At 45.4% G+C, this 13,894-nt stretch overlaps 3 protein-coding genes across 3 annotated transcripts; 1 reads left to right on the forward strand and 2 right to left on the reverse strand.

The window, feature by feature from the left end:
• Positions 1–3,643: 3,643 nt before the first annotated feature.
• On the reverse strand, positions 3,644–4,170 carry N7483_009018 (uncharacterized protein; the record flags this gene model as incomplete). The annotated part of the gene is made up of 2 exons (XM_057092445.1): positions 3,644–3,878; positions 4,073–4,170. 2 exons carry the CDS (start codon positions 4,168–4,170, stop codon positions 3,644–3,646), a joined length of 333 nt encoding a protein of 110 aa, XP_056943619.1.
• Positions 4,171–9,261: 5,091 nt separating this feature from the next.
• On the forward strand, positions 9,262–10,262 carry N7483_009019 (uncharacterized protein; the record flags this gene model as incomplete). The annotated part of the gene is made up of 2 exons (XM_057092446.1): positions 9,262–10,131; positions 10,194–10,262. 2 exons carry the CDS (start codon positions 9,262–9,264, stop codon positions 10,260–10,262), a joined length of 939 nt encoding a protein of 312 aa, XP_056943620.1.
• Positions 10,263–10,915: 653 nt separating this feature from the next.
• N7483_009020 (uncharacterized protein) lies at positions 10,916–12,178 on the reverse strand (the record flags this gene model as incomplete). Its single annotated transcript, XM_057092447.1, has 3 exons — positions 10,916–11,624; positions 11,722–11,781; positions 12,003–12,178. 3 exons carry the CDS (start codon positions 12,176–12,178, stop codon positions 10,916–10,918), a joined length of 945 nt encoding a protein of 314 aa, XP_056943621.1.
• Between the last annotated feature and the right edge of the window lie 1,716 nt (positions 12,179–13,894).

Here is a 13,894-nt window from a genome sequence, read left to right on the forward strand (position 1 = left end):
CTTGTCTCTGATGCGAGTGAATGGGTCAACTTTGAATCACCTTGGTAGGTAGTTGTTCACGTGTTTGGTCATCTTGAGAATCTCGATCAGCCCAGCAGATGCAATCTCTCCACTATGGGCTAGGTCGCCTGACGATAGTGAGAGATTGACCTGCAAGTTTGTCCTCAATATCTAATTGCTATTAGGCATTGATAATCAAAGTACGATGAGGTTTAGCCTAAGACTATCAGCATTGTCTTCATCTTCTCGTATGGAATTCTTCGCCGGATCAAAAAATTCAGAAACTAGAGATGAAGGACAACAACCATGTTTGTTCGGCCTTTTCGGGAGACTGATGAGCTCGAGGACATATAGAGATTCAGTACTAATCCCAGACAGTAGATGATGTGCGGGATCATGCTGGACATCCTCACACCATAGATTGTTCTTCGAAAATTGAACACCCATAGCTAGAATGATTATGCTTCGCCGTGTTCATGACTTGACTATGTGCAGGAATTTGAGGGAAGTTTCGAGGCAACAGTGTTTATCCTGCTCATTTATGAGGTCAATTACTATGAATCTGGTCCACGGTGCTAGCCTACCTACCTTTCCCAGAGATTTCAAAGCAAGTCGTGTATGAGACCTCGTAATGGAGTCACTTGAAATGAGCACAAACCTCGGGCCCCCATCAAGCATGAATCATGGTCTCGTTGATAATGGTGAGATGCATCAGTTTTTTGGGCATAGGTTCTATCGCAGCTGTACTTCTTTTGCCTGCGGACAGTGAAATCGCTTCTTCTCCATTTTGACTTTTCTGTTGAAACTGTGCGTGAGTTGAAGGTGGATGAAATCAAGAGCTTGTGAGAAATGAAAAGGTGACCGTTCCGGAGATATTTAGAGAGAATAGGGAGGTGAGAGATGCATAATGTCAGGTTTTAAGTGGTTGCATCAGGAAACGCAACAGGCGTCAAGAATAGCCTGTCTTTCACGCTATCGAAGTGCTGTGCTTGTCATCGGGAGTCGCACTAGCTAGCACCGTAAAGGTCATTGTGAGCGACTTGTCGGATATGCTCTTCCCAATATCGTCAACTTTAATATTGAGGTCACCGCTTCTTTATCCAGCTCGTACCAAGCCGTAGTACCAGGCTTCAACCCGTGAGTTAGTAACTAGTTCGTATTAATGAAGTATTTAAGTACTTACCAACTGCCCGTGCGCATTCACAATTGCACAACTCTCAAGTTTGGAGGAGCTTGCACATGTGTACCCGGTGATGGTAATCGAAGCACCACAATATCTCTCTCCCAGAAACAAAAGGTTCATACCGGGCTCGAATACCACTTATACACTTTCGGGTCACAGAAATATAGCCTTCTATTCAATCATTTTGGTGGCAGAAAGAAGAGAAGCTTTGTATAGGCTCTGTTGAATGTGTGTATGAGGAGATGAGAGATTGGGCGTGAAAGAGCTACTAGTGAGGACCTTGGTCTAATATCTCAAGGGTTCATTGATAGAATCTTGGTAGAGCTGAGTATATTAGTATGTCCTGGGCAAGAGGTAAGGGAAGGTGAGCTTATATATGAGGCCATGGGTCTGGTTTCTGAACCATCCTCAGCTTTTTGCTCCTCTGCAAGGCCCTTTTGAATGATTGACACTGCAACCTATTTCTCTCATCAGGGTAAGCTCATTTTAATTTGAGATTTGTGACGTACCGTCCCTGTCGCTTCCTCTCTTTTCTTGGAATGCCGTCTTCTCAAAGCCAAAGATCTGGGCTGGGCCTGCATATAACCTCTCAAGGTCTATCACTCTGACGACAGTAAGATCTTCATCCCATAGATGAATTTTGGCATTTCTTCGGGTCCTAGGTCGTTCTTGTATACGAACGAGATGGCGTTCCAAAGAGTATTTGAGCTCTTGATGAAAGGAATCCTTGTATTCCATGCCATAGCTCGTGGGGTCTTCTACGAAGCAGAGCTTTTTGGCATACATATAAGGCGAAATAGCTTTGATAGCATAGCCAAGAGGTAGTGTGTGATAAGGTCTTTTGACTTATCTTGGCTGTCACAGCCTTCAACATGGCACGTCTCTTTCTTTGGGCTCTGGTTGATGCAATCATCTCGGAACGACATTTCCTTCTCACTTAGAGAGAGCGACATCCAATGTCTCTAATGGCGGCGTCGGCTTTCCCCCCTCTTTTTGCTACTGGTAGGACGGTAGAGCTTGGGTTTATGACTCCCAAAGCACTGATTGTTTGCTCGAGTTCTCTGGATAATGAGTCCAAGAGTTCCGAGACGTCAGTCGCGACTTGTTCATGCGTCAGAGCACATAGTCTGTAAACACAGGCATGAAGGACTCCAGAGTCATTATTCAGATGTGTGATATTCTGGTGAGCGGAGACTTGGATCGTGTCATTGTATAAAGAACGATATGAGCAAGCGCGTGGGTAACAGTCTGAGCGATGGTAGATGAGAGTATATAGAGTTTGGATCAAGTAACCGGTTGATGCTAGTGATCTTATATCTCTAGCCCCGATAAACTGTTGGAAAATGAAATTTATTTTAAGACGAAGTGGTCAGGCGATGCGACAGTATTCAAGTGTTTAGGCGTTTTGCCATCATTGATTATAGGACTCCAGGGCTCGCGATGATTGCGGTTATGTTCAAGTTTCACCCACTGCGTTTACACTCAGGCTCAGGGTCCTCATCGTCACTTCAAGTTTCCAAGGTTTTTTGATCATGTCCTCTCCCTTCTCACTGCTAGTGTCACTTGATTCCGACTCCGACTTAGAAACTGCAGGACCTAAGAAATAACTGTAATGACTGTTATCAAGTTCTCAGCAGTTCAAGGTTACAGAAGATCGTGTCAGGGTCGATAGCAGTATGAACTGAGAGTCTCAGAGTAGTAGCCTCAGGTTATAATCCTAAATATAGTAGTGATTATTTGACATCAATAGTATTATCGTGATGGTCAGCCTTGGAAATGGTACCTAGTATCTACTATTTCCAGGAGGGGTAGTTTATTGAAGGAGAACAAAGACATATGGAGGAAGAAGAAGAAACATTGAAAGCAGCTGTATATCAAATCACATAAGCAAATTCGCTTAATAAAAAACCTTTCAATGACAAATAAGTTCAATCTGGCAAATGAAAATACTATGGTATCACCTGGGCATGATGTTATGATTTGACAGAATTAGGTTATCTGCCTCAGGCCAAAGAGGCGCCATTAAGTGGCAAACTTTCTTGATATGACGATATTTCCCGCGCCACGATATAATTCATGTGTTATAATTCTTCTCTCTCAATTCATCAAGTCCATTTCCAGGCTCTAAGAGTGTAATACCTGGTCGTATCACTATACAAGAAACTCACATATGTCCAACCTTGGAAGTGCTTGACATTATAATATTATGTGAATGGCATGGATAAAGTCAACATTGGAATGAATTGCTAAATCAAAAAATCCGATCATCTTGCAATCTGTCGAAACTCTCCAAAACATGATGCGTGTTCCGTGTTGTTCATCAATCATCAAAATCCATAAGTCGATAACGTCAATCTTGATCCGAGAATCATTCGCTGTTGCCAAACTTCTCTCAATCCCAGACATTCCTTTATATGGAATTCTAAGACCAGAGAAACCGAGTCGAGAAGATACCAAATTTCATTCACGCGAACGAGTACCATTGCTGGCTCCGTTTGTACTGCCAGAGTTGGAAAATTGGTCGATCATTTCGAGAATCTGGTCGTGGGAGGCCCCAGAGCGGATAGTGGATATGACACGGGCCACCGAAGCCTCATCGCCGTGGGCTATAAGGTCCAGTAGCTTCTGCAGCAGGGAGTTGAAGTAGATTATTTCACGGTCGTCACGATCTAAACTGGCGTTGGAAGTGCTGTTTCTATGGGAATGCCGGCGTAGGCGATGTCTCAGCTTAGAACACAAAATGCTGACCCCAATGACCCAGGGGCTCGGGACTCGGGACTATACAATCCCCCATGGACTTTCTCTTGGTTTTTTGCTGTACACGAAACTCTGACCAAAGGCTTGTCTCCATAGCCTGGAGAGGTAGGGAATAAATAACTCTCTACGTACCTTGAGGTTTCGCCCGACGATGCGTGCTCCCGCTGGTTGTCCCGGGTCGAGGCTCCCTGTTCACCAGCAGGGTCGGTCGGTCTGCCTTGGTTTGACATGATGGATCGAACGTTGAACGGCGGTGCTACAGGGGCTCTCAAGGGGTTTGGGGAGGGTTCAGAGATAGAATGGGGGCTTCACACGAGGCTAGATTGTCAGACAAGTTGACCCCTCTCTATTATTGACCAGGCTTGTTTTTGCCAGATAAGCCACGTCTTCGGTAATACAGGTCAGTATAAGAAGAGTCTGGGTAAGAATGCAGACAAGCAGATCCAAATGAAATCAATCAGCAAAGGAAAAGGGGGGTAGTTGAAGGGAGCAAAGATACGTAAATGGGGCATATACAACGAGCGGGGAATGAGTAGAGAAGAACGCGGGCGGCCATACAATTTGTAAGAAATGTCTCTGAGATAGCACCTCTCGGAGGGAAAGAAATGTGCTGTGAACGAGTTGAAATTGGGGATGAAAATTTAGAAAGAAAGGCCGTGGTAGATAACAGTCGTCGGAAGTTCAAGGGAAAAGCGGGACAGGGACTGGTCAAGAAGGAAATGTTTTGAGACTGAGATGGTGACAGTCCCGGCGCCAGCCCAAGGGCCTATTACCTCCAATGATCGGAATACGGTGCATCAGGCTCGATCCACCCAGGACGAGAAGTTGCCTTTTTCCCAATGAGAATCTGACGGATTAATTTCCCTTGACGTGTAAATTGGTTCTCACTTCCCTATACGCCAATAATAAAAATCCCAAGGTCCAGGTTAGATACCTGATCTATGCGCTTGTTGTGCACAAATCGCAGCCCTTGTTCGGAGGCGGAAAAATGTACCGACCAATGTGAACGCACGATCGCTTCTCCTCGGACCCATGAAGTATCGTGAAGATTCGCCTCATGCGCGTCACAGCATTCTCTTCATGGAGCAAATTGACAATAGCAAGATGGAGAGATCCTCGAGGTTGATTTCTAGCAGATTCACAATTATTGAGGCGGTCGGTTTGTCATAGTGAGTCCAGAGCCTGATTGGATCGGGCTAGAGGCCAAGGTCGATCTTGGTTTCAACGCAAACAAACTAATTTGCCTTATCATCGTTTGTGATCAATGAAAAGGATCAGTGGGTATGACAGATATGAAGTTGTATCTGGTACTGTTGCAGGAAAAGGAGAGTCTCTTGATCCTGCGTGGGAAGGGGCTGCCTGTTGCTCTGTGCTCTGTGCTCTGCTTGGTATTGACCTGATGTCGCAGGGACTGTTCCACAAACCTTTCAAGATTTGATCGTCAGGAAGCTCCTCGAGTAGGGGGAAAGATCACAGGGAAGTACCATTGAGAGGATTATTCATGGGGAGGAATTCTAATTGAACCATCGCAATGAGAGTGTCTTCATTAGTTGGGTCGATGATCTGGGTGTGATCTGGTCAACCTTCCGTTCTTCAGGATTTAGCGGAAGCCAGGATCCAAAAAACTCCTGAGCGACTCTTTGCAGTATGGCAAGTGGTATCTGAAATTTTGTTTAGCTTGGGAATATCTGAAGATTGAAAGACCTCGGGATTGAAGGAGATAGTAAAGAGTGAGCGCTGGGCTTCGGGGAAATCCCTTTGAAGGCTCCATGCAGTCAATGTGGGAACTTCGATGAGTAAGTCATGGATCACTGCAACCTCTAGAGGTTATGGAGAAGTGAACCCTCACGATCAAAGATTGATTAAAAGCACATGATGCTGACCCCGTTCTTTCCTTATACAGAATCATAGTCGAGGCAGGCGCCACCACTCCCAACCCATGACCGCGATCATGACTCCCGACGCTTCACAAATTTTCAAGGTTGAATCCAACATTCGAATTCAAGTCCTCTGTCATTTTGCAGGCATTGATTGTCGAGGTGATAAAGCTTTATGAGATCGCGAACCCAACCCCGGAAAAGGAGGCTTGTCTCGATAATTGTCCAGACAATGTTCCAACGTGTTGCGAACGCAGAACAAATCCAACGTCCAGAATATAATCCAAGGGGATGAAAATACAGAATGGCATCTTTATTCCACGTCGTCACTTGCACCATTGGCTCCGGCCTTCAATTCGTGGAAAACATGGTGGCGATACGGCTGTATTTTCCAGGCTCGTATTGGCCACATGAGGATTGAGGAATTGCTGATGCACTGGTATCTGGCCAGAGCATGGTCACGGTCGATGCAATTTGGTTCACATTGATTGTATGATCGCATCGTGAATGCACGGACAAAAGAGCAACCAGATTTTGATGCCCGTCCTACTACCCAGGCTGAAGCTCGACCCTGGCGACGACATCTCGAATAATTCACAGCCTGCAAAACATGCTACTTACACTTGCTCGTCCGTTCAAATGCAGTGTCTTGCAGGAATCGATAATACTCCGGGCGTATCGGGTTCTCTGTGGGGAGTCGGAATGGATGGTGGTGCTGGGTCGCGTGGGGGACGATCGGGCATCAAATGAACAGACTCGAAACTGCTTTGTTTGATACTGCTGTTGAACCAGGAATTGCAGGTCACTGTGACTGTCAGTCATATTAGTGTCCTATGGTTCTGCTGGTCTCGGTTGACGACTTCATCCAGAAGACACGGTCGGGAAGACCCTGCCATACGTTTCTACGACCATCTTCATATTCAGTGATATCTTTCAGTCCTGCATTCGGTGTTTGCTGCTTCATGGTTAGTGATGATCCGAGTTTATCATCAGCGACGGAGTCTGATGGTGAGGTTCAGGGGAGGTGTACACGGTGTACACGGTGTACACCTCCACCGGACAACACCTGATGCATCAGCCCAAGCCCAAGAGGCATACTGGCAAGGCCCAAGGAGAAAGCCGAGGTGGTTCTCATCATAAATATGGGTCAAACTCCGATCACAGGACTTCGGCTTCTTTTTCCACGCCACCTTGGAACCTTGTCAGCTCCCATAATGAAACACACATAGTGACAAGGAAGAGACGGGACTGTTTCTTTGCCAAAGGGCGAGGGTAGAAGGGGTAGCCCTACCTTTCTCTTTTCCTGCTGCGCCAATTGGCCTCAGATGTGGAAAAGTGTTCCTGGCGAGTCTATTGGAGCTACGGCTCCACCTGGCGTCTCCCTCCGACCAAAATAGGCGTCAGATTGACGTGCTGGACTAACCAGTGTTGAGAGAGAATTGTACAATCCATGCAATTCAATTTGATGCCATGATACCACATGTTGGACTCAGAGCATCGAGCTCAGATAAGTTGTCAAACGCGTTGTCTCCGTGTCATGAGAACCAATTTCTGTTGGGTCGAGAATAGATCAGAGCGCGAAGACAGAGAACGCCTACAGCCGGGGGAAAAGATATCCGATTCTCTCCACCATCTATTTCTGGTGACTTTTCATCATATTGGACACATTCACAGGCGCCATGGGCTGTTAAGCGGAATGTCAGCTAGTACGGAGTGCCGCCGGATATGATATGGAGACTGTTATTCACAGCAGATACAAACTGGTCAGGCACTGCCCATGTTCTTTGTTTTCAAAGCCCCTATCTGCAGATCCGCTCGGGTTTTGGATTTTTCAGTCCACTTTGCAAATCCTACGGATCATTTTCAAAGGGACGTATTCCAATATCGACAATTATAGCCGAGGAAGGTCAGCAGATGTTTTGTCGTACATGATATTATGTCTGCATTTGTTTGGTATTTCTTTTTTGACTTTGGAGCTAACTGGAAAAAGTACAAAAAGTACATGCCAAAAACAAGTTGAAGGGTACAGATAATACCAGAAGTACAAAGTGCCTCGTTTCGAGTCAGATGATATTGCAATACAGAAAAGCCTATTGGTCATTGAAACAAGGAAATAAGGTATGACAATCACCTGGGCAGGAGTGATGTATCATGTATATGTGCATTCGAACGGTCTAGCACAAGAAGAGCGGGTAAGAGGCTGGGGCGTCTACCAAGCATGATTACCGACAACAGGTTCTCCAAGCAAAGCCAGCGAGAGCTGAATATGACGATGGTGGCAAATCAAGACTAATCCAATCCTATGTATTCTACTAATCATCAGCCTCATCAAATTTAAAGCATTTCATCGTTCACTTCAAGTTTCAAGTGCATGGTCTATTTGTTCTAACGGCTGGAGCCAAATGCCACGCCGGCTGAAGTATCCCGAGGCTAACGCGCCCAGTGCTTGGTTGGACCCAGGAAATGCGGTTCAGCCACGGTCTTTGAAGATCTAGCCAGGTACCTCCAGGGCTAGGTACTACTTCATTCTCATCATGACTGTTGCAAATCCTGCCTCAAATCCTGCCTATCTAGGTACAATGAGATGATTCTAATCATCTTCACTCCTACCCCAGAGAAATTTTTGTCGCTTGATTTTAGGCCACGCCTATAGCGCCCACTTTATGACTGAGCTAGTGATTCTGCATCGGAATTCATTCGGTCAACAAATTTACTAACCACATACGCAAGGGCACGATCAGAAATTGAGACTGCAGTGCATACAGTGCATACACTTCAACCTATCATGGCTACCTCCTCGTCGGAATCTGAGTAACTAATCCATACAAGTAGACAGACAGCTCTTCCACGTGAAACACTAGCCACGATACTAATCACACATAGTATTTAGACTAGCTCGATTATTTTCCAAGAAGATGCAGCTAGTCTTTCTAAAAAATCCCGCAACGTCATTGGTCTTAATTAAGTCAGACATTGGTATGTGGGGAAGAAGTCAACGACTCTATTCAAATAGAACTGTGCATCGATATCATTTACCAGAACAAAAATAAAGAACAAGTAATATTCAAAGGATTGACTCCATTCTGAAAATACCATGTCATCTCATTCAATATAGAGACATAATGTTCTTTTTACAGTATGCGAGCATCAATTAACCAGTTAGCCGCCCGGCAGGAGGCGACCACTGGCACTCCATACTCCACGCCAGCTAGCATTCCACACGCGGGCAATCCAAAAATGTGCTTACGATCAACCCAAACAAGGCCCCTTGCAACAAATACTATGTCTACTGCCAATTCATTCACGTCGACTTTCTTCCTTGAACATTCGACAACGCCCATCGACTCGGGCCGCCAGCATACGACAACCACACCAACCGGCTCAAGAACAAAGTTCGGTTTCATCTAATAGAATTGAACAGTAGCGATAAAGTACATCTCCAAGATGCATTACTCTATCCTTACTCTCGCCACTCTGCTGGCCCAATCCCAAGCCCAACTCGTCCCCATGCCCTTCGGCATGGCCCCTGTCGCAATCCCACAGGATTCCAACCAGAACACCAACGGACAAGGCAACATCGGAGACATGGGAAATATCCCATACGCCTCCTCAATGGCTCCTCAAATTTCCATGGCTCCAATCCCAACGCCCATGTCATCTTCAATGATGCCTCAGCGTCCAGTCCATAGCCAAAGCTTCAGCCATGGCTACGCTTACAGTGCAAACCACCACTACCATTACCATATGACGCCTGTAGCATCATCTGCAGGCCACTACATCAAGCACATGTCAATGCAAGCCTCTGCAACTATGTCCGTAAAAATGTACGCATCGGCATCGGGATCTGCATCGGCAAGACCATCAGCCTCCCATGGTCTTACCCGTCTAAACAGTCCTAATCACGCTCTCCACGCACCCCATCCACATGAAGGATTCAATATCCCAAAACCACCATCCGATATCCCCCAAACACCTGATTTCACTAGCCAAAATGGTGCATCAAGCCACTCGGGTGGATACTCTGGTGGAAATGGTAACGGGTTCACGCAAACACACCCGGATCAGGACAATAACTCCGATACACCGGTCGTGTATTCAGATGGCTCCGAGGCCCCTGTTCCGGATATGGGTAATATCATGGGTCCTAATATGGGTACGGAAGGCTCTTCTATTGCCCCTGTGGATTCCATGAAACCTGGTACCAATGTGGCGCCGGTTCTACCGCAGAAGTCTCATGGTGCGGATTTGGGGAATGCGTTTTGCATGGGTGATTGTTATAAGAGTAAAGAGGATGCGAAGTGTGAGAAGCCTTATGTAAGTTCTATAATTTCTTCCAAGGTTGTGGGGTGATGGAATGGTGCTGACTTTTCTACTAGACCTCCCCTGTTTTCCAGGATGAGCAGGGCTGTTACTCCTGTTGCTTTACTTCTCCGGATTTCAAGTAGATCTACGTCGTAATAGGGCATTCTAAGACTGGATCTGTCTGGTCTCCTCGTTATCTTCCTCTGTTTTCTCTCATTTTATCTTTCTTTCACTCGGAGCCACTGGTCCGTTGACTCATTGAACTGTCTTGGATTTACTGATTGGTCGCGTGATGATCTATCTTCTAAGCTTGAGTGGCGTTCCTAATTTTAGAGGTGGCTTGATTGATTTGGATGATTGGTCTGATTGGTATTGTTTGAAGATGTGGCTTTGTTTTGATTCTGATCTATTTCTGTTCTTATCTTCTAGGTATGTTGACCACAATTTAGTCTTGACTTTTGTTTATGGATATCATCATTTTTGCCTTGATCGGATCAGTATCATAAGTGACCCCTCACTAGTAAGCCACTATATGGTAAAGTTGGTGCCTTAAGTCATCTATACATTCTTCCCCGTAGATTTGCCACTATCATGTGGGTACCTACTACATGGAAGTTGGAACTAATGCATGCATATTTCTCCACTTACACACATACAAATTAGACATCAGGAAAGATTCCAATAGATCAGATATTTTATATTAGGAAATCTATCTAGCTAGAAAAGATCCAAGCATCATGAATCCATAAGAATCATAACATCAACTCCATCTAACTAGTAACTCCAAAGAGCCAAGTTAAACGCGCGGTCCCGCCGCCCGCACCATGGAAATAGGCGCCGTCTTAGAAACAGGTGCATCCTCCCACACGTCAGAATCAACAACCTCAACAGGGAGATCATGCGACTCAGCCATAGGCATAACGAGTTCAACGCCCTTGGCGGTTCCCGAATGCTGGAATGGGTTGTGTCGTGGAGGCAGAGGACGCTTGGCAGCGTACATGCTAAGCTCGTCCGAAGCAGTACTGCTGAATGAGCTGGACACGGATGGAGTATGAGTCAGGGATGGAATACGTCCGTGTCCGTGAACTTCATGCTCATGCTCGTGCTCATGTTCGTGGGCATGAACATGCTCAACAGCTGGTGCAGCTCCCATCATGGCGGGCAGACTAGCTGTGCTTCGAGCTGAGCGCCGAGCGAGAAGGGTCTCGTTACCACCATGGAAACCAGAAAGGTAGTTCCATGCGTCAGAGGAGACGAGACTGATAGAAGTCCGGGACAGTATTACGGGCTTCCATTCGGTGGGGTCAAGATCTGACTTGGCACAGTGGATGTCGGTGGGTATCCTGATGGCGGGGACAGGACGAGTAGGCGTCAAGGGAGCAACAATGGTGCGAGGAGAGAGAGGAGGAGAGGTAGGAGGAGAGTTGGATGTGGAGAAAGAAGACATGTTGGACATAGAGGGTAATGAGGCGGAGAGAGGTTTGCAGGAGTCTTTGCGGCGGCAGCTGTGTTCAAGTTAGATGAAGTACTATAGAAGTATATAGATTGTAGATGGGATGAAAGGGAATAGAGGTTGGGTAGGAATGAGGTTGTCACACGTACCTTTCACTACAGTATAGGAGGGAATTGTTGGGAACGGTAATTTGTTTCTCGCACATGGCACTAAATAGAGGGTCAGTCTTGTGTTTAATATAGATCGGGTCACCCGAATCAGGTATGTAAGGACAGGATGACCCTGCAGGGGCCACTGATAAGAAAGCCAAATTTAAACATAAACAGTTTAACAGAGATAAAATAAAAAATAAAGGTAAAAAAAAAAAAATTGAAATCATAAAAGGAGTAGAAATGGAGTAAAGAAAGGAGTAAAGTAAACAAAGACTTACCAGAAGTTCAAGAAACTGGCTGCCATGTCGAATTCGTCGTCTTGGACACGACAATGACTGCCAGCACCCAATTTGGAGATTGAGAGATTGACAGCCGAAGTGCCTCTTCGATGTAAAACAGGACGAGAGGACTTTGATTTAGGATGAGAAGGAGAACGACGGTGGGACTGAGTCATGATGGCGGTGAAGACATCAAAATGCCTCACTATCTTATCTTGGGAGCACAGAGCACAATGAGGGATATATGAAATGTGTTGACCGCTCAGGAATTCTCGGGATGATGCAGTTTGCAGCTTGAATGACGATAAGCCCCTTGAGTACCTTGTATCCTTGAATTTCCTTTTCTTTTTTTTAAAAAACCAATTCAGGATTTGATTTTCCCAGGATTTTCAGGGATTGGGGAAAATATGTATGTTCTCCAGGAAACGAACAATGCTGATAAGAGAGTAAGTTAGTGACACCACGTTATCAAAAGATAAGACCTCCAGGGCTGCATATTGCCACATACCGATCCAAAAGTCTATATGGATAAGAGATAAGAGAAGAAGACTTAAACTGGAGAATAAGACTAAGATTGGAGAAACTGGAGACAAAACGAAACTGTTTCTCCCACGGGGACCCCGAGGTTAAATAACTTGGATGGTGTGAGACTCAATGAGAGTGATGTTCTAGACTGTATGATCCTCATCCCCCACTTTTTTTGAACTCTTTCATCTTGACGCGCAATACCCGTGGACTCTCTGAGTACATGATGTGACTAAGAGAGTGTCCAGACTCGCTGACTCACCGGAAACAGAGAATCCAGTCCTATATTTAGAGATTGGAGATTTACTACTACATTTGAACTAATATTTCTGTTAATTCTAGATCATACTTCAAATAAAATAGAAATGAATAATGATTCTACTCATATCTACTAAGTAGTATTGTCAATTGATCTAGATAAGTATCGGAATCTAGATTTCTCTTATGGTTTGATAGGGTTCTGCAGACTTCCCAATTCCCGGTTTGTGTCCCTAGTTGCATAAGGAGTCTATCTCCGGAGGGGTCGGATCTCAGATACTATCTGGCATCATTCAAATCATTCAATACTGATCTTCTTCCTCATAATTCTATAATTGACGAATTTCAATATTGGGAGAAGACGTGATTCTAGTAACACATTCTAATATCATAACACCTACCACTAACCACTAAACAGTACCATAGGTAGGTACCATCTCTGACGACTATGGCGTGCACGGATTACGAAAATAGATCGGCGTTCTCGAACCTCCACCAACCTTGGCAGTTCCCCTCATGGTGACACACCCTTGACACGTCGAGTCTGTGCTCTCTTTCTTGGCAGGGTACGTGTTGGTGTCCACTTCATCTCTGCAGCCCTGGAGAATATACCTACATACGTCCATATTAGTACCTAGGTCGTCTAGATTCCAGTTCTAGATAATATTACGGTCGATCTACCGTTTCGGGTCGATGGGTCCCTCGGAGTAAAAGTCGATCAGACAATGATCGTGGAATCGCCCAGTGATGCCTGATTCCTCTTCTTTCAATCTAATTGAATGAATTGCCACTTTTGTGGACAAAGCCAAGAATAGACTACGAATAGTGTTGAAAATCTGAAAATCTGTGGAGGTGGGGTGGGTATCATGTCACGTCAGACGAGAACGAATATGAAGAATTTTCATCTTCAATCTACAATCATACGTTAGCACCAACACCAAAGTATTGTGCTCTGAGCTCCGTGGATTCTCTCCCGTTCTTTAAACTCCCGTTGTCTTCCGCAGGGGAGAAACTTTGAACTTTGTTGATACCTTCAATAGGAAATTAAGCACAATACCTCACTATTCCTCCGTATGTCGGGGGATTCCCATGGGGTATATCCAGGGGGG

This window comes from Penicillium malachiteum, assembly GCF_028827825.1.
Source record: "Penicillium malachiteum strain IBT 17515 chromosome Unknown utg000004l:1.0-4883003.0:1.0-4884900.0, whole genome shotgun sequence".
Lineage (NCBI taxonomy): Eukaryota > Fungi > Ascomycota > Eurotiomycetes > Eurotiales > Aspergillaceae > Penicillium > Penicillium malachiteum.